The 20,951-nt window shown below is 33.0% G+C and overlaps 2 protein-coding genes across 2 annotated transcripts; both read left to right on the top strand.

Moving 5' to 3' along the window:
* Positions 1–1,117: 1,117 nt before the first annotated feature.
* On the top strand, positions 1,118–2,457 carry LOC142550250 (uncharacterized). The gene is made up of 5 exons (XM_075659487.1): positions 1,118–1,267; positions 1,344–1,995; positions 2,092–2,193; positions 2,264–2,320; positions 2,399–2,457. Exons 1-5 carry the CDS (start codon positions 1,178–1,180, stop codon positions 2,455–2,457), a joined length of 960 nt encoding a protein of 319 aa, XP_075515602.1. The 5' UTR covers positions 1,118–1,177.
* Positions 2,458–9,474: 7,017 nt separating this feature from the next.
* On the top strand, positions 9,475–20,669 carry LOC142549383 (protein MICRORCHIDIA 7-like). Its single transcript, XM_075658306.1, has 19 exons — positions 9,475–10,029; positions 10,474–10,548; positions 10,863–10,897; positions 10,993–11,071; positions 11,585–11,677; positions 11,776–11,860; positions 12,684–12,759; positions 13,079–13,207; positions 15,207–15,305; positions 15,392–15,493; positions 16,617–16,778; positions 16,853–16,948; positions 17,441–17,492; positions 17,567–17,678; positions 17,777–17,838; positions 17,941–18,275; positions 19,264–19,346; positions 19,429–19,516; positions 20,251–20,669. The coding sequence occupies exons 1-19, from the start codon at positions 9,612–9,614 to the stop codon at positions 20,470–20,472; spliced, it is 2,403 nt and encodes an 800-aa protein (XP_075514421.1). The 5' UTR covers positions 9,475–9,611; the 3' UTR covers positions 20,473–20,669.
* The last annotated feature ends 282 nt before the right edge of the window (positions 20,670–20,951 follow it).

The following is a 20,951-nucleotide window of genomic DNA, read 5'->3' as shown; positions in this document are numbered from 1 at the left end:
CTTTTTTTTTGCAACGTATCCGAGAAATGGCTGACCAAAATATGGTATGTTCACTTTTATTCTGTTGTTTGATTCTTCGTGCGTGTGTTGAGAAAGAAATGGTCGAACCGTCGTGTTGAGGAAGAAAAGGTGCGTGTGTTGAGTTGTTGAGGAAGAAAGGGCTTCTTGGTCGACCAACCCACGCGTGGTCGACCAAGAAGCGCCTTGTCGACCAAGCGTGGGTTGGTCGACCAACGCTTGCTGGTTCAGTTTAACATTAGTTTGTTATTCTAATATATTTGTAATTGTGACAGGTATATTTGCCGAGAAAACTAGGCAGGGATGCAATTTTTCGCTGCAAGTTGACACTCGAATCAAGATATAAAGAGGTTTCGGAGAAGATTTTTCACTACCTCAACAACGACGAGAGAGCCCTTTTTTTGGAGCAGTCTCCTTTTGGTAATTTGGTTAGGTATCATAGAGATTTTAATATTTCTAGTCAAATTATGTGGTATTTGATGAGTAATCAGATAATCGACACGGGTAGTGATGAGTTTTGAATGGTGGTGCGCAAGAGGTCGGTTAGATTTTCTTTGTTAGAGTATTGTTTAATAACCGGCCTCGATTGCGGTACAGAGTCTGTAGATGTACCAGAGGGAGGTGTCTTTGGCTCCAGACACTTTGCCGGTAAGTCTGAGATTGTTTTGAGTGATTTGGAGGCAAAGATGAGTGTTCAAGTGCAGAATGAGACTGGTGTAGACATGAAGAAGTTAAAGATGACTAGTCTTTACTTCTGTTGTTTTGTGTTCGGTGAGGGGACTAGGAAAAAAACGAATAAGATCGACCCTAAATACCTGAGGGTTATAGATGATTTGGATAGGTTTAACAGCTATCCGTGGGTAGAGTAGCCTTTCGTGATGCGGTCCGATGTTTGAAGAAGGACTTTTTAGGGCGATATAATTACCTCACCGATGCACAGGGTCGGAAAGAAGTTGATGGCAGCTTCCTTGTCAGTGGTTTTGTGCTGCCTCTGCAAGTATATTATTTTTTGAATGTTAAAACTCAATTTGTTATCTTTATTTCTACTAATAACATTGTTCTAAATTTATGTTACAGATCCTGGCTTATGAATATTATCCGAGCGTGGTACAAAAAGTTTGCAAGGAGAAGAGACGTGGACGGTTTGATTTTGCCCAGGATGTTTCAATGGGTGACTAACACGTGGTCGTCAAACCGTGCCCCAACTGCTGTTGATGTCACTGCAGCCTTTGGTGATTGTGCTATAGATGTAAGTTGAATTTATTTGATACAATAACTGTGGACTTATTTTTTAATTAATCTGATACGTTATTAATTAAACGTAGGATTGTCTTGGATGTTTGACTCCTACTCCCGAGGAGCTCGTTTCAGCGTATTATACGACCAGGGTTTTTGTTGATTCTGCGCCCGATGCGGTCACCACTCGGGTACTCGAGCTCTGGAGACAGGGTCAGACAGTCATATGTAGCGAGCACCCTCTGGAGTCTCCCTCAGTCCAGCACATGCATTCTGCACATTCAACTCCCTCTGTCCAGCACACGCCTTCTGCACATTCATCTCCGGACATTTCCGGTACCCGTTCTGGTGATCTCAATAGATCCAGCTCTAGCACCAGTTCTTCTATACGTACGGGTCCTAGAGTCCACTTTGGACTCAATCCTTCCCGCCGCCCATCACCCTTGGAGCATCGTTTCGAGAGGCGATTGACTGCGTTGGAGGATTCCATTACGTCTATGCATGTTAAGATGTCAGCAGGATTTATTGAAACCAGAGCGTGTATCAGGAATATAAATCAAGCTTTAGATGACTTGAAATCGAGTTTCAATCTTGGTCTCGATGAGTTGAGATTGAGTTTGACTAAACAGATTAGAGTTGGTTTTGCTGAGATGAGGTCTAACATGCCAGTGCAGCAGGACAGAGATTATAGCATAGCCTATGGCAGAGGGCGGAAGAGAAAATCATCCGAAGCAGATTTTGGTAAGTTAATTTTATTAATTATATTTATGTTTATGTAATAGAATGATTTAGTAGAATTTTCATTATTATTTTAATTTGTTTAACGTACGCTGTTAGGTGTGGATGATAATCTGGCTAGGAAAATTGACAGTAGTAGTCAAACACAACAACATTTATTTGAGCTTAACCTTCCGGTCATTACAGAGGAGTTCTCAGAAAGTGAGTTAATGCACTTTTTTGATTTGATATTTATGTATAGTATATTAAACAATAAACTTTTTGTCTTTAGCTATTCAAGTGATTCCGGATTCGCGTAAGTTAGGTGGCGAGGCGACCACGTCAAGAGGTTATTACACTAAACCTTGTCTATTTATATTTGCATTAAAGTTGTTTTTATTTTAATTTGTTTAATGTACGCTGTTAGGTGTGGATGATAATTTGGGTAGGGATTTTATTTTCATAAAGCAATTATTAGTTAAATAGGAAATTGATTGATATGCTAGAAGTTAAAATATGATATTTGTAATTGTTTTGAGTTAATTCTAATGGCATTAATTATAAAATTTATTATTAGTGGCTCTTTTGAAACTCTAAAGACAGTTGTATATTTTAATTTTTGAATATTTAAGCCTCTATTTCGAAAATGCAAAGATTAGTTAGTTAATGCAGTACATTAAATTTAAAGAATCTAATTTTTGGAATAAGGATAAATTTGATTGTTTGGCCTGATTTTTTTAATTTATGTTAGATTTATTTGATATCAATCTTAATTGAAATTTGTTCACCATTTTATTTTTACTTGCCTTTTTTTCAACTTGTGTTTAAGTATCTACCTAATGCCTTAATTGGTAATATATTTAGGGACTAAATGTGAAAAAAAATATTTAATATGTTTTGGAATATGGGATAATTGTGGAACCATTTTCCAAAAATGGGTTGATTGTGGAACCAATTTCCAAAAAAAAAAAAATTAATATATGTTTTTTGGGTGACATAAATAATTTTTATTTAAACGCATGCACAATTTTAGTTTTGCTGGTAGTGTTGCATCTTTCAATATATACTCAAGTATCTCTAAATCTCTAAATTTTAGTATTTAACATTTTAATTTAACAAAAAATTGAAATATGTTTAATATACGGTTGATGCAGTATATAATTAACTTTTCTTATTTAAGAGATTTTATATTTATAAAGTAATTATTAAAATAAGAAATTGATTGATATGCTAGAAGTTAAAATATGATATTTGTATCTTAGAGAATTGTTTTGAGTTGATTCTAATGGCCTTAATTAAAAAATTTATCATTAGAGGCTCTTTTGAAACTCTAAAGGCAGTTGTATATTTTAATTTTTGAATATTTAATCATCTATTTCGAAAATGCAAATATTAGTTAATGTAGTACATTAAAATTCAAGAATACAATTTTTTGAATAAGGATAAATTTGATTGCTTGGCCTGATTTTTTTCAATATATACTCAAGTATCTCTAAAATTTAGTATTTAACATTTTTAATATAACAAAAATTATTATTATGAATTGTATTGTCTTTTGATAGATTGTAGTCACAATGAAGCTTCATTGCACTAATAAAGTAGACAGTAACAATATAACTAAAATTTAACAAAAGCAAATGTTTGAAACCAAGATAATAATGTCTCATGAAATCTTAAACCTTAAATAATACTTAGAATAATACGACTCATAGTATTATAGAAAACATATTTCAGTCTTTCTCTTGCTTGATGATAGCTTTAAACTTTTTATCTGGTGCATTTGATGAGAACTCATCCATAAGGGTTCTCTTCAATGTAGAATCATTTAATACATCTTTTGATGTAACTTCTTTGCTGGTAGACTTTATAGGTGTAGAGACTTCATCTCCAGAAGAAAGAACCTAAAAAGAATAATTTAATTTGGTTTTGTACTAAATTCATATAGAAAATATATTTAATGTCGTGATATTTACTTCAACTTCTCTTGCGTCAGTGTTGTTGAGTTTTGAGAACATATCGGATTCCTGTAGCAAACGAAAATTTTTAACCAACCATGTATTAAATTTTAAATTAAGACATCAATGTAATAGACAATATAATTTCGGCTATCAAGAAATTCTCTAAAGTAATTTTCAACAACAGTAGGGTCAGAAATCAATTTAATGACAGTGTATGTCCCATTATATCCCCGAATCTGATTGGATCTAACTTGAACTTTGAACAAAATATTTTGATCTACTAAATTTTCAAAATCTTTCGGAATTTCTACCGATTCCATACCCTGAAATTATTATATGGATGATTAATATTTGATATAAAAAAAGTTTTAAGTATATCACGAAAAACCAAGAAAGATCAGATAACCTGATTTTCCATTTCAGTCTTCAATTCCAGTGCAGTTTTCCCAATAAGTTGAATAGACTCTCTATCCCAAAGTAAAAAAATTGCATTTCCAGTATTGTCTACAACTTTAACTTGAATCTTAAACCTAGAAAACAATTTTTTTAAAAAATTTTTTTGGTAAATAACTCAGAAAAAAATAAAATAAAGAAGCAAAGTCCCCTACAAATAAAAAAATACCTAATATTTCCCGTAGTATCAAATTTGTCACATTTTTCACAGTAAAATTTATCACCCACCACAATCATCTTCTTGGGACATTTTTTACATGACAAATACCACCAAGTTCCATGAGATTCAATAGATACAATTCTTGCATAAACCCAGAAACTCCCCACCTGGAAATAGACAAAATAATTTAAGCAAGTTTCAATTGTAAATACTGAAATGAACAAAAAAATTAGTGAAACTCTTATAAAAAAAGAATATAAATAAATATCCCTCATTATATCTGAAACTTGTTCTATGCTCCTGAAAATGTCCTTCGCATTCGAAAGTTTTTCCATGATATTTGGGGCATATTTCATTGAAATGGTGCTAATCGAATTTGTTGGGGTCTTACAATCAGAACTCATCCTAAATTGTAAATGTTAAAAGAATTCAATGATATGTCAAAAAAATAAATTAAATCAAAAATAAAAAGAAGTAAATTTAAAATACATGTTTCGAAATTCAAGAAATTCAGCTAAGTTTCCATTTATTATCATTTTGGTGACAAAAAATGTACTTTGAACTCGCACTTCACCCCTAAATCTTCTTGCACGACACATTTGAAGAATCACAACTATTGATTCATCACCCATAGAGCCCAAATATGCCATGATTTCATCAACAAAGTTTCCCCACAAAGTATATGGTAATCTGTTGTTTCTAACAAACAATAAATACATAATTTTGAAATGCCAAAAATTAGTTCGCACATAAAATATGAAAATAAGATAAATGTTGGTTACTCTAAATCTTCAATGACCAAGTCGAGAAGTTTTGTTGCACGTTAAATGGTGGTTACTCTAAAAAAAAGAGATAATCTATATGTTATACTTGCGTGTTTAGAGGATTTTTATAGCCAAATATAAGAAAATTTGTTACCTCCGGATCATAAAAGATGCATTCGAAAGTAGGTCCACTGTTTCCATATGGAGGAAGATCGTAACAACGAATCAGCCGAAGCTTGAACGCCCACTGCCAGGTTGAAGGTTCCACTTCACGAACAAAACTGAATAAAGGGGCCATTAGGGTATAAAAGATTTATTGGTTACAAAATGAATTTGAGCACGGGCATAAGTTTTGTAATTTGGGTGTCGTGTGTGAGGTTTTGTAATTTGGGTGTTGTGTGTGATGATAATATATCAAGTAAATTTATATATGTATTTATAGATTAAAAAACATTAGTTTTAAATTAATAAAACGATTTCAAATGAAGCAAAATTTTTGGAACATGTGTCAAATTTCAGAATTCAGATGTAAAAATTTTTAACTAAGCAAAATTTTTGGGAGCATGGGTCAGAATTAATAATTCAGATGTAAATTATGATTTGTATTTGGTTTTTAATTCGAACTTCTATTTGGTTTGTAATTCCCATAAGGGAATAAATTTTTGGATTTGAAATTTGAAATGAAATTTAATTTGGTTTAATAATTCAGATGTAAATTATGATTTGTATTTGGTTTTTAATTCGAACTTCTATTTGGTTTGTAATTCCCATAAGGGAATAAATTTTTGGATTTGAAATTTGAAATGAAATTTAATTTGGTTTGTAATTCCGATAAGAGAATCAATTTTCAAGTTGTTACAATTTCAATAATGAATTAAATACCTTTAATCATTTATTAAAATAACATTTCTCGATTATTTCCTTTTTTAGAATGTCTATTTAGGCGGGAAATTACTAAATATACCAGACAATTATGCTTTTATATATATATAGATATAGATATAATGCATTATCAAAAGTAGACATATACAACATTAAAAATTTTAATTAATTAATGAAAAGAAGTTCTAAAGGATTAGGATTTTGAATCCTAATTAAAGTGGGATTCCTGATATGATAAGAATCAAAGTTTATAAATATTTCGTCAAGTTATGTGAAATAAGACTATATTTGCACCAAAATTTTCCTTCCTCTCCTCCCCCAGAAAATTTTTGGCTAGTTCCACTACCGCTTCGTTGCCGGATTTTTGAAATTCCTGCGATTCAATCTCGAAATAAATTTCGTTTAGATATCTAGTACGATCTATACAAGGAATCCAATATCTGATCGTTGAATTTATTTGACAATTGAAGAAGGAGGGAGATCCATTCGTAGAGATTTACAAGAAAGACCAACTCCGCTAATATCGGACTGATTTGATGTCCAACGTTAAATACACAAAGGTAAACATATCTGAACAATCTATGAATGTATTAAATCGTATTAATGTTTTGAACGTTAAAACTATAAAAATTAAACTTTTACTATGTTTTTGGTGAGCGAAAATATTACTCCAACACACATCACCGAAACCCATTCTTTGCTCTTCTGTAGATTTTTTTTCCTACTTCTTTCGAGGATATTTTTCCTCTTGAGACCTAATCAGGAGACGCAATATTGTTATGCTATATTAAAAGTATGATTTTATAATTAGTGGATAAACATGAATTTAATACAAATAGATAACTATTAATTTAATATAAATGGATAAGGATGAATGGTGAATACAATTTTTCAGAATTCAATTAATACCTTATCACTTTCACAAATTTCACTCTCCATAATTATCTTTTCACTCTCCTTATTTATTTTTTTTCCATCGATTTTTCTCTCCATTTTTCCAATCAAGTAACCCAACAATACAAACTATTGAATACTTAACATAGTTATTGTAATCAGATATACAAAAAAAAGTTTGAGTAGGTCTCTTGTGACACTGTCTCACGAATCTTTATCTATGAGACGGGTCAACCCTACCGATATTCACAATAAAAAGTAATGCTCTTAACATAAAAAGTAATACTTTTTCATGGATGACTCAAATAAAGATATATCTCACAAGATACGACCCGTGAGACCGTCTCACACAAGTTTTTGCTAAAAAGTTAAATCATATACATGCTTTTATTTCATATTTTTAAGCTAGAATTTTTGGTAAATAAGTGACTCTAATACTAAAATTTTATTTAAAAAACAATATATATAATACTTTTTTAACAAAATATGAAAAATACTCTCTCTAAAATTTATTGGGTTAGAGTGTCCTAACAGATTTTTATTTACCACCAAAATACATATATTTAAAGACAAAAATTTGTATGAGACGGTCTTATGAGTCGTATTTTGTGAGACGAATATCTTATTTGGGTCATCCATAAAAAAAGTATTAATTTTTATGCTAAAGATATTACTTTTTATTGTGAATATCAGTAGGGTTGACCCGTCTCACAAATAAAGATTCGTGATACCGTCTCACAAGAGGCGTCATATTGTTATGCTATATTATAAGTATGATTTTATAATTAATGGATAAACATGAATTTAATACAAATAGATAGCTATTAATTTAATATAAATGGATTAGGATGAACAGTGAATACAATTTTTCAGAATTCAATTAATAACTTATCACTTTCACAAATTTCACTCTCCATAATTATCTTTTTTTCCTTGATTTTCCTCTCCATTTTTCCAATCAAGTAACCCAACAATACAAACTACTGAATACCCCTCATATTTATTTTAATCAAATATACAAAAAAAAAAAAGAGTTAAATCATATATATGATTTTATTTCATATTTTAAGCTAGAATTTTTGGTAAATAAGTGACTCTAATATTGAAATTTTATTTTAAAAATAATATATATAATACTTTTTTTTAATAAAATATGAAATATATTCTCTCTATTTGGGTTAGAAGTGTAATAACATATTTTTATTTACTTACCAAAGTACATATATTTAAAGGCAAAAACTTGTATGAGACATTCTCACGGGTCATATTTTGTGAGACATATATCTTATTTGAATCATCCATAAAAAAATATTAATTTTTTTGCTAAAAATATTACTTTTTATGCTAAAAATATTACTTTTTATTTTGAATATCGGTAGGGTAGGCCCGTCTCACAGATAAAGATTCGTGAGAACGTTTCACAAGAGACTTACTCATATTTAAATGTATTTTATACTTTCAAGAAACTTCAAATTCATATTTGAATTTTCAAAGAAAATCGAGAAAAATTCACATTTAATAACATATTTATTATATTTAATATATGCAAATATTTAGTTATGTGATATAATTATTGTTGTTTTTTTGCAAATGTATTTGAATATTTATTAAAATTATGGATATAATATAATAAATATATTTAAAATTTAAATATTATTATAAAAAATTTCTTATATCATTTGATATAACACTTAAATAACGATAACATTCATCTGCCGTTAAATCGATATATTTGTGTTGTTTAAGTGGACTGTTACTAATAAAAAAATATATCAAAAAAATTATATATTATTTTGTCTATCAAAATTTTAAATAATAAATAAATTTTTTTCCATCAGATAAATAAATTTTGATTAAAATGTTTATTTTTTTTGAACAAATTAAAAATATTTATATTGAAATCTTAATTAAGATACATAATAATAATAATAATAATAATAATAATAATAATAATAATAATAATTCACGGACAATAGATATAACAAAAGTCACAACGACATTCTTTAAAAAAGTTAAAAAACATAATATTATATACAAAAAAATTATATATTATTTAATATGACAGAGAATAATGATAACTAATTATATAAAAGTAATACAAAACTCAAAACCATAACCGGATTTAATGAAATGATATAATTAATATAGATACTTAAATATAATTTATATTTTTAGTGAACATCAAATTCAAATTTAAATATTTTCAAAAAATTTAAAAACTTCACATTATTTTTTTGTATTTTTAAATATTTAATACGATAGATGTAATACTAATAAATATATTTTCTTCTATATCAAAGTTTTTAGAGAAATATTTCAAAACAAAAACTTTGTTTATATAGATGTAGATATAAATTAAACTACATGAAAGCGTATATTTGTGTCTGAGGAAAGAAACACGATTTTCCCGAAAGCGAAACACGTTTGAACTGTCCGTTGACCTTTTCGACTGCCATGACGTTTATCTAAAATCTTTTGCCTTCTTCCGATTGTTGTTCGCAGGATTCATCCTTTTCGATTTCCACTCTCATGGCGAACAACGATAGGTTGCAGGTCAAGCAAGAACTCGTTGATCCCAATTTCACCTGTATGAATAAGCCGAACGCGGATTACGGGCAGCCTCCATCCGTTATCGAGCTATCGAGTTCGGATTCTGATTCTTCTTCCGACGACGGTGCTGAAGTTAGGAACAGTGGGAAAAGGTCTAGGGATTTGAGCGTTGATGTGATTGATGGGAAAAATAAGAAGAAGAAGGTGGCGGGGGACTTGCCGGTGGGATTTTTGGACCTTTTACCGCCTAGACGGCCTCCGTTGGGCCTGTCTTCTCCTTCAACGGCGAATGTAGGGTCTATAGTGACGGCGCCGGTGGAGGGGTCTATCAAGAAGTTCTGGAAGGCGGGGGATTATGAAGCGACGCCGGCTGTTGTCTCTAGGGATTCTTATAGCAGTGAGTTTTTGCTTCTTGCATGTTTATTTTGCGAGTATCTTTTTCTCGGGAGGAGAAGCTGCGCTAGGAGCGCTGGAGATGACTCCTGCGGGTTGTACGTATGCTCTCGTTGTTGCAGCCTGACTTCTGCATTAGTGAATAACGTTGTGGTCTTCGCCTAAAATGGGGTCTAGAGGATGAAGTCACCCTAGTTTTCTAGAATTAACTTATATGAGAGTGGATTAAACTCAATTTGGTTTGAATGTAGAAAAACGGTGTCCAGTGACTACTTATATCAGTGTGCAATAATAGGTCAAAATGCAGGATATGGTTCTGTTATTTCTTGAGTGACTGCTTAAGTATCTCTTCGTTAGTCTGTTTTTACCTTCTTTGCTATCGAGAACTTAGTTTTTTAATATTATGAAATGGCCTTATTCCAAACTGATCTCTGTTATAAATCTACAGGTGGCATGGATCATGTCAGAATACATCCCAAATTTCTGCATTCAAATGCGACCAGTCATAAGTGGGTTCTTGGAGGTAAAGGAACTACATCCTGTTTGAATAGTTGAGATATAATGTTTTGTGATGCATTCTGTTTAGGTGGAAATTAAATGTTACAATTATGGGTGTATACGAACCGAACCGAGCCGAGTACGATGATGAGTGTAAGCTCGAATATGAATCAAATATTTTTCGAGCCAGATTGAAAAGCTCGCAAACCGGCACGGTTCATTTACATCCCTAGTTACAATCTCCCATTTTTGTGATGCATGTTCTGTTTACGATGAGGTGCACTTGTATGAGGTTCTATTTCTTACTGTCCTGGAACTGTGTATGTGTTCATTTTGCAGCTTTTGCAGAACTTCTAGACAATTCCTTGGATGAGGTATATCAATTCTACCATCTGGTTGATCTATACTATACTACGAATTTGTTTACGTCAGTAATCAAACTTCTCTCTTGTTATATCTGTTGTTATAGGTCTGCAGTGGAGCGACACATGTCAACTTAGATATGGTCAAAAGCAAGAAAGATGGGACTAAAATGTTACTGGTTGAAGGTATTTTCATATAATATGACTGTCAAAGACTAAGGTGTAAAGAAGGAACACATATGTTTGTATGAAATGCTCTTAGAATTGGGAGAACGGAATGAAAAGGTCTTTAGTGGGGCAAAGCTCAAGTAATTTAATATTCCTCTGAATGGAAATTATCCCTAAGAAATGGAAACTTGTACACTAGTGACTCAAAATGTGAGGTTAAAACCATAAATTATGTGCTAATTTTACTTTCTATGTAATGGAAAATTATCCCTAAGAAATGGAAACTTGTACACTAGTAAGTCATAATGTGAGGTTAAAACCATAAATTATTGTGCTAATTTTACCTTCTTTTGGGCTTTTGTTGATATGAATAACACCTGTATTATTGGCTTCCAAATAGTTCTTTCTGTTTTGTCTGTGCATGCTTGCTTAACTGATTATATTCCTAATCTATTTGGTTTATTCTTGACCTTTTGAGGTTTATTATTTGATAACCTCATGTTCAATCTGCTTACCATGAGATTTTCATAGATAATGGTGGTGGAATGGACCCTGATAAAATTCGTCAATGCATGTCTCTGGGTTATTCCTCAAAAAGCAAAATGGTAGACACTATCGGGCAATGTCAGTTCTCTCTCTCTCTGGCTGTGCATACCATTTGACTTCTAATAACATGTCTTAGTAGTTCTTGTTAAATTTACTTGAGTAACTGTGCATGCCAGATGGAAATGGCTTCAAGACAAGCACCATGAGGCTTGGTGCTGATGTAATTGTTTTTTCTCGAAGTCGTGGGAAGGATGGATGCAGGTTTGCATTTTTGTTTGTCATTTTTTTATCAGGTTCTATGTGGAACTGAACTTCGTGCGATGTAGTCAACTTCCATGATTGCAAATTTTGTTAAATGAATATTGTTCAACAATAAGTTTGTAATATGGCTGTATAAACCCTGTGATTTGATATAATATCTCCTTCATTTTGAACTGGTGGATTCTATATTTCGGAGGAGTGAGGACCATGTGGTATTGTGGTTAACTACAACACTAGTGCTTATCTTGATATTTTTCGGTTTCATCGGTGCTTTATTGCTGTACTAAAAATTTTATGCCCTGAAAAAGCTTCATCATTGAACATTAAAAGTTTGTGGTTAAGATGAACTTGGATATGTCTACTTGGTGACTGATTGGTCTTGAATTTTGCCAATAAAAGCGTCTTTTATTTAAGTTTTCTTATACAGCAACAACTGCCTGCTTTTCAACTTTTACCGCTCCTAGGTAAGTGGTCAGGGATTTGGAACTTTTACTGAATATTGTTTGGAGTCATATGGTGTGTTTTTGATGAACTTTGAGGACAAATGCTTTAGTGTTGACTTTTCAAAGCCTCGAGGAGGGCCTGTGAATCTGCCATTTGGACATAGATCTGATCTGTCAGCCCTGATGTGTGAAAATTAGAAGCCATGCGTTTTAGTCTTTGTTTCATAATTTCATGGATATCATATGGTGGAGTGCTCAACATACACTAGTGATTGTTTGATTCCAATTTGGTCATTTAACCTATTATTTCCTCCGAAATGCTGATCTGGATGTTTGCTTTTATTACTTGACTGATTAATGAATTTCTGAATCTGTTTTAGGCCCACTCAAAGCATAGGATTACTATCCTATACTTTTTTGAGGAGCACAGGAAAAGAAGATACTGTGGTTCCCATAGTGAGTAACTTTGTGATTTTGTACTGTGTGTATGAGATTATTGACTTCACATGCTTCTTAGTTGATGTAGCCCAAGCTACATATTAAGATTCTCAATCGCAAAGAAAAAAATTAGAAGTCAAAAATGTGATGTGCACATCTTGTTCTCTCATGCCCGCCCCCTGCATTATGCAAATCAAAGAGAGTCATATTTTGTGCCTAATGTAATTGTTCTCATTTAGATACTATCGTTATGGTATTCGTTTGATAATTGATATTTAATTTTTTCAATAATGATGGGCCATGACTATTGAAATTTTTTCCTAAATTTTGTCAAAAGCTTGATTATGAAAGAAGTGGAAAAGATTGGAAGAAAATTATTCAATCATCCACTGATGACTGGAAGAGAAATGTTGAAACTATAGTTCAATGGTCTCCTTTTTCAAGTGAAGAAGATCTTCTTCGGCAGGTGATCTTCTATGTTTTTCTCAGTCAATGATATAAAATATAGTTTACTTTAGATTATTGAATAAAATTTTAAGCAGCATTAATTAAGGTATAAAGTCATCTCACTTATGACCTTGTTCTTGGTGTCTATGAACAATGATCCTTAATCCTCAATATTCACTCATCTTTGGCTTTGTCTTTGTATGCTCTCAGAGTAAAGCCTTTGCTGCAGGTTAGGATAGCTTTGTCTAATTTAAATTTTTTTCATCATCTGATTCCTGCACAATTCTTATACAAAGCCAAATCAATCCAGACTGATCTTGACTTTCACCACGTAGGGCTTGGTTGTGAACTCTTTTCATGTGGGCTTTATCGCCCATGAATCAAAGTTTTCAGATAATGGAGCTTGGCCTCCATGTTATTTGATTGCAGACATGTTTATTTGAGTTTCTATTCAAGTTCGACATATGATACTTGAGCATACAAATATGAGAAAATTCAACATTTTGAACTTGAAACACATGAATAGGTCATGAATGTCTATATTTTGGACTAAGTAGTCAAATATTTTAGATGGTTCATGAAAAAATAGTATGGTGGGATTGGCAAAGATCTCTAATTCTCTACCTATGGATTGAAGATAAGAGGAAATACAAAGAGTGTGAAATTTTGTAGTAAAAAACCCCAACTGAAGGACAGAAACTATAAGTGGAGTCCACTAAATGCAAAGTTGATTGCACGCCTTAAGTAATGGATGCCTATTCAATCAATCGTAAGAAGAGCTTGAATCTCTGTAAGTCTGGATGTAGCATGCGACAAAAATTAAAGAAGAAGTCACTCTATATTAATGAAACTAAATGAGCTGAAGCATATGTCTTCATATTGCTTGGTCCATTAACGTGAGAATAGAAGACTTTCAAATGAGACAATATCATGAATGTGTGGACTAGGTTGAAGAGCGTCCCAACTTGCAAAAGAATTCTGAATCGGGGTGTAAGTAAAAATTGTTTCTGTTTGCACCCAAACTGGTTGAATATTGAATTGACTGTGTCCATGGCTGTTTGTGAATAATAATTTGTAAAATCTTTATTTATTTGTGTGGTCGTGAAGGTGTGGTACGGTGTGCATGTTTTTGACTATATTACTAACCTCTATTTGGTAGTTTGATAGAGGGTGGATTTGTTAAATAATCCACCAGGATCCTATGTTTGGCGCCTCTTTAGTTACTCAATTCAAAACTACATGCCTGATAAGAACCTTTCCACACCACACCACATAAAACCAATAATTTATCCTCTTTCTCCCATTCAAATCACTTCAGTTTCGGTTTACTCGAACTCTGTGGTCCAGAAAGATAGTAATGTTGTGGGGAAAAGCTTGTACTGGGTAGCTTCCAGAGAGAGGTACCGTAAAAAATACTCCATTATTCTATCATGGCAACCAAGGGCTGCCCAATAGTTTAATTTACTTTATCTTGTCTATTATGGTTGAGTTAAGCTTGAAAATTTGTTTAATGGATTGGAATGTGCTTATGGGTTAAAGATTGAGCCAACCTTGATACTTTGAGTTTTAACTGGACTTTCTTCTTCTCTTGTGGTCGGTGATAGTGTTTGAAGGGGTCTCACCTAGAGCTGTCAAAACGGGCTGCCCCGACTCTCGTCATCTTGGCAATTAGGCTGGTTGGAAAAACCTCAATCCAATTCAACTCATCTAGGGTTGTGGGTTAGGCGGACTAACCCACCACAAATAAAAAAAACAACTAAAAAAAATTTTCTTTTGTATTGTTATTCGCTTTGCTTTTGACATTCTCTAGTCTCACCTTCGAATCATGATTTATGGGATCATGGCATGAAGCTTAGATATTAAAATGCAGACATCAGAATTTGTTAACTCTTAACTTAGTGTGTAGGGGTGAGCAATGACATCCCTTGCTTCTTCACTCTTGAGTTCGTCTACATCTTTGGACAAGTATGTAAATTTGATGTTAGCCTGTTTTCTAATATTCTCTTTTTACTTGGTAGTTCTATCAAATGAAGGAGCAAGGTACTCGGATATTTATATACAATCTTTGGGAGGATGATGAGGGACTACTAGAACTTGATTTTGATTCTGATCCACATGTGAGCTACTATAACTTTTTATTGTAGATCGGTTGCTTTGTTTGTGAACATGTAATAACCTAATATCTTATTCTATGACTTTTTAGGATATTCAAATCAGAGGTGTCAATAGGGACGAGAGAAGCATAGAAATGGGAAAAAAGTATCCTAATTCCAGGCACTTTCTTACATATCGACATTCATTAAGGGTAAAATGCTGCAGATATCATATTTATTCACTTATTTCTTGTGCATCTCCTTTCCTTTTGTAATACTTAATTTATTTATTTTAGATCTTGTTTTACGAGGATACTATATTTGGTTTCTCGTCTATTGCGCATGTGATGTCTTTATGCCCTTGTTCAAATATTTATGATTGTTGAAGTTGATTTTGAAATTAATTGCCCCACAAAATGTTTAAGGATGTCCCACCTGGTGGGGTTGTACATTTAAGGGCAATAAATGCATGATAATCTTTGGAAGATGGAAGACGATAAGTTTTGAGCAAATTTCATATGGTCATTAGCCGTTGATGCAGGCTTTTTCAGCTGAACCACTTGAAAATCTAGTATTATGTTTCATCCTCATTGACTATTATTATCACTTCAAAGTTTAACATGGTGTTAGATTATGGATTTCCTATTTAGAGTTTTCTAATTGGTAATGTCTATATCCTTCCAAAAAAAATAAAAATTGAAACTATAACAAATGTGCACACTTTGGCTCTCAACCCCAATCTATCACATAATTATTTTTGCTCAATGGAAGATATAAAATCCGATCGTTATATATCCGTTCTCCTGTTTTCTGTTTTATACTTTTATTCTTTGATACACCATATGCATAGTAGTGTAAGATTTTCTTGACGACATATTTTGTTTCAAGTTAAACGCTTCAATTCTTATCTATATGTTCACCTTGGATGTAATTTGGTGTAGTCTTCTTGTATTAGATTTGACATTATAGTGATTAATAAATATCTGATATAATTTTATTGCGCTTTAGGTAGATTAACTTCCACTACCTTTTTTTTCTCATTATTTCATCCCATCTATATAAATGTGTGATTGATGTACTCAAAATTAGAAGTTATAATTTTTTCACTGTTTGTCCACGCACATCACCCTTATGGATGGATCATGTGAAATTGTGAATGTGTTTTGTTTTCTTCCTTCCCCTTGCTGTTCTTTTCCACTTGCATTAAAATCAATATATTTGTCATGCATAAATTCTAAAGAAAAAGTATGGTACAATGTACATTTACAAGTTGATGCAACAATTAGACACCCATATAACTGGAAACAATTTTTAATGTTCTTGCTGGAATTGCAGAGTTATGTGGCTATTCTCTACCTCAGAATTCCTCCTGGATTTCGAATTATTTTGCGGGGGAAAGATGTCGAGCACCATAATATAGTGAATGATATGATGATGTCGCAGGAGATAACATATCGTCCTCAGCCTGGAGTTGATGGACTTTCAAATAATTCTAATGTAATTTTCCTTTGATTATATGTTTGATATCCATCTCATTCAATGTTTCTCACCAGCTTTCTTCTTTGTTATAGATGGTTGCTGTCGTTACTGTTGGTTTTGTGAAGGATGCTAAATACCATATCGATGTTCAGGGATTTAATGTCTATCACAAAAATCGACTTATCAAGGTGGTTCCATCTCATCTCAGCTTCTATCCCGCCGCACTAAAAGTTTTTATTCCACATTCCTTGTCTGTATGACTTTGTCATGTGTCAAGATTTAGTTTTATTGGGGGTTGTTCGTTGTTTGAAATTTTGATTGATTACTTTAATAGATTTCATAATTGGCTGAATGAGTTTTATATATTATGAGGGTGTTGATATAGTATGCACAGGCTCTTCTAGGAAATCTCTACTATGTAATTAGAATCAATCAAATAACCGATACCCGGATTCTAATACATCAAATTTTATATAAAAATGAAATATAATAACATAGAATATCGAGTTCTCGTTACTCTCACCCCCAAGTTGCGAAATACAGATTATTTTTCCGCTATTTCTATATGTGAAACAGTGTTAAAATTTTCATTCTATAAAGAACTATGCACGCCTATAATTTTGTCTCTCAATTTAGCTTTGTACTCAACTGCATTGCTTGTTTGCTTTTTATGATGCCAGCCATTTTGGAGAGTTTGGCATCCTCCTGGTAGCGATGGTCGAGGAGTTATAGGTACAATGATGCCATTTTTACCTTCTAAATAATAATTGGATTGGGTGCTCTAATTGCTGTACTTTTCCTTAAAGGCGTCCTTGAAGCCAATTTTGTTGAGCCAGCTCATGATAAACAAGGTTTTGAGCGAACTACAGTCCTCGCAAGACTTGAGTCACGATTGATTCAAATGCAAAAGACATATTGGTATATTCTATTTGTTGATTGAGTTGATTTTAATGTGATTTCATTGTATAATCTTCCATAGTGACATATTATTGTTTGCTTTTCTCTGCATTTGACAGGACCACACGCTGCCACGAAATTGGCTATGCACCTCGGCGCAGTAAAAAATATCATGAAAGAGGTAAAGGAAAGAGTTAATTACTTGGGGTGGGGGTTGGGGGTGGGGGTGGGGGTGGGAGAACAGTATAATCAAAGATCTTACCGGCTATTGTTGTATTTTCAGATGCTTCTCCTGATTCTTGTTCCCCAAGTCAAACGAAAGGCATTGCTTCAAGCGAGAAGACATCGACCAATGGGCATTTGAGTGGGAATAAAGTTGCAAGATCCAGAACCCCTGGCAAACAAGCAGGTTATACTGAAATATCATCATCTTCCGCAGAGGATGTTGGTGACGACGACATGCAAAATCACACTTCCAGGAATCGGGTGAATGGTTCAGTCTCGGGAGAATTGTTTGAAAAAAATGGATTTCGAAGATTGCCAAGGTTACATCAAACTGAACCAAATAATTCACCTGCTGAAAAGCTCAGCCAATCAACCCAGAATACAAATTCACAGGTGATCACCTCATTTGGTATTTGTGAGGTATATTGTGTGATCCTCTGATAACTGCTTTACACTAAATGTAATTGTTGTTAATTTGCGACTTTGTGTGCACTAGTATGTTGGCAATATTTGTATTCTGAACTAGAGTAAAATTCTTAACCCGAGTGGTTAAATTTTTGGATGTACTTTTTGTATTTGTATTCTGAACAAGAGTAAATGCTTAACTGAGTGTGTCAATAAACTTTTGGATGTTCGTTTTGTAGCATCAGTATACTTTCATTAACACCTTCCCGTATCAGCTTCTGTGAACCAGGCCGTATTTGTTCATAGTGTTTGGTCTTATTGTGTGCTTTTAATGTCGTTGGGGTGCCTGTTCAAGTATGAAATAACTTCTGAATGAAAGCTTCCATGATTGTGCATAGTGAATAACTGTGACAATTGTTGGATGTACAGTACATATCATATGAAACTGGATGTATTCGGTCCATTGCCAGCTTTTTTTCCCCTTTGACAATTTGATATCAGAAGCAGAATCATAAGAAAAGTGACGGGAAAGTTTATTTACAAATAATATCGGAATGGTTCCTACACAAACGAGATTCTGTCCACTTCAGCTGCACTGTCATTCTTTGCTGCAATAAGCGCTTTTTAGACCAAAAATTTGTCAGCTGAAATGTTGCCTGGCCTGTCTGTTATAGATATATGGCTTACAGAACCTATGTTTATTGGTCTAGGTGTTGTCTATATTGTTATCATGAGGTCGATTTTGTTTATTGTGACATCCAGTCATATTTAAGATGCATTTCCTCGTGCCCTGTGATAATTTTCAACATTCTGTTGGCTTTCTCCCCCTAGTATTTTTCATGGTTAACTTCTTTGAATTATTTTCCTTGTTAATGCAGACAGAAATCCACTTTATAGTTTGTTATTTTGTGGAAACATGATTTTCTAACATTGGACATGGGTTTATATTATATTGGTTTTTGTTCATCTTCAAAAGGCAAATGGTAATGGGTCACCATCAAAGTTCAGTTCTCATGCATTGGTTCAGTTGGAAGAAGAGAATCGTCAATTGAAAGAGAGGTATTTAGTCAACATGAACGGTGATTCGTACGGGTATTTTTATCATAAGATAAATTGATTTTCTGTATTGTTAAATGCACAGACTGAAAAGGAAAGAAGAAGAGGTTCTGGGTGATTTGCTCCATGATTTACAGAAAGAGAAGGAAAGATGCAAGTCTCTCGAAACTCAGGTGATAATTCTTGTGTTAATTTCCTCGAGTCATGTGTCATGATATTATTTTTTTCACTTTGTTTTACAAAATTTATCAAAGATGCTTTCTGGTTCATTATTGTTACTTGATTGGATTTTCTTGCTTATGCCTTGTGTTTTATGGTAACCTAGTTTTCGACTGTGATTGAGTATCTTGGGACAGAAGTTAAAAGAAGATACGTTCTTTTATTTTGTGTGAGCAGAAAATTTGGCTACCACGACTCTGGCAGAATACATTATATATTTGGTCCCGCATTGAAATTCAACAACTCCGTTTGTGTTTCCTATATGTATTAATGAAATGTTTTTCTAAAACATGAAGTTTTATCTTAAGTCTGTTATACTGAGTCCAATTTCATAGAAATTGACTTGGTCAATGATAGGGGCAGGGACTGTGGAAAGAAAGGCAATCCTTAACTTAATTTGCACCCTAAGTCCTAAATATTGGAGGGACCGTGGAAAGAAATGTAATCCCAATAATGGATTTTTTTAGTGCTCATTTTAATTGGAATTTTTGGCAGACAGTAATGTATAAGTCAACATAATTTAGATCTTTTTTTATGCATTTGGTTTACGCTAGATATCAAATATATATAAGCCTCTTTACTATCCTAATATTGAGGTATTTGGTTTGGTTTCGCTATTATGGCGAACAATGTTTTGGGTTTTGCGTATAACCTCAACCTAAGCTGACTTCTTTTGCGACTTATTCAGCTGAAGGAATCCAATTGTAAATATGAGGAGCTAAGCAAGGAACAAGAGAGTATAATTGACATATTTCAAGAAGAGCGGCAGCGTCGCGACATTGAAGAGGAGAATTTGAGAAAGAAATTAAAGGAAGCATCAAATACCATTCAAGAATCATCAAATACCATTCAAGGGTTGATGGGCCAGATTAGACTTCTGGAGAGAGAGTTCTCCACTGGTAAACGATGATCTATTTTACAACTGTGGTACATAAACTCTTCCTGACACGTTAATCACGACTTGTTTATGGTAGTATTAGAGACGAGCCACGTCTACCCAATAGAAGCTGCTAGAGTAAACTGTTATATATATAGTTGTAGAGGTAGATGATGCTCAACCACCACGTATTATAATATTCGAGCAATTTAGTAGATTTTACCAACTCATTCCTGTTTTTACTAACTTTTAATCAAATATTTGCTTGAGTTCTATATATTTTTTCGTTTACAAGCCATTTTATGGATAAGGGTTGTCAACTAAACGATTCAGGTTTGTTCACACCATTATGTGAACCAAATAAATCTATCCACCTTCACCTTTTTGGTTTTGATTGTGGACTTTGTTGTGTTTTTCCCCATATGTCTTTTTTTTAAATAAAAAAAACCCGTGTTTAGGGCCAAATTTCTTTTTCCTTTCGAATATAGATATATGATAGTGACTGAAAATTC

This window comes from Primulina tabacum, chromosome 6 (genome assembly GCF_025594145.1).
Source record: "Primulina tabacum isolate GXHZ01 chromosome 6, ASM2559414v2, whole genome shotgun sequence".
Lineage (NCBI taxonomy): Eukaryota > Viridiplantae > Streptophyta > Magnoliopsida > Lamiales > Gesneriaceae > Primulina > Primulina tabacum.
The sequence above is the reverse complement of the archived record's forward strand: the minus strand, read 5'-3'. Positions and strand labels throughout refer to the sequence as shown.

Excerpts from the sequence above, each read along its gene's own strand:
- LOC142550250 (XM_075659487.1), top strand. The coding sequence starts at position 1,178 with ATGTTTCAATGGGTGACTAACACGTGGTCGTCAAACCGTGCCCCAACT. Across the intron at positions 1,268-1,343 it reads TTGGTGATTGTGCTATAGAT|GATTGTCTTGGATGTTTGAC; the intron begins GTAAGTTGAATT and ends AATTAAACGTAG. Across the intron at positions 2,321-2,398 it reads CGAGGCGACCACGTCAAGAG|GTGTGGATGATAATTTGGGT; the intron begins GTTATTACACTA and ends GTACGCTGTTAG.
- LOC142549383 (XM_075658306.1), top strand. The coding sequence starts at position 9,612 with ATGGCGAACAACGATAGGTTGCAGGTCAAGCAAGAACTCGTTGATCCC. Across the intron at positions 17,493-17,566 it reads CGATGGTCGAGGAGTTATAG|GCGTCCTTGAAGCCAATTTT; the intron begins GTACAATGATGC and ends TTTTCCTTAAAG. Across the intron at positions 19,517-20,250 it reads GCAAGTCTCTCGAAACTCAG|CTGAAGGAATCCAATTGTAA; the intron begins GTGATAATTCTT and ends CGACTTATTCAG.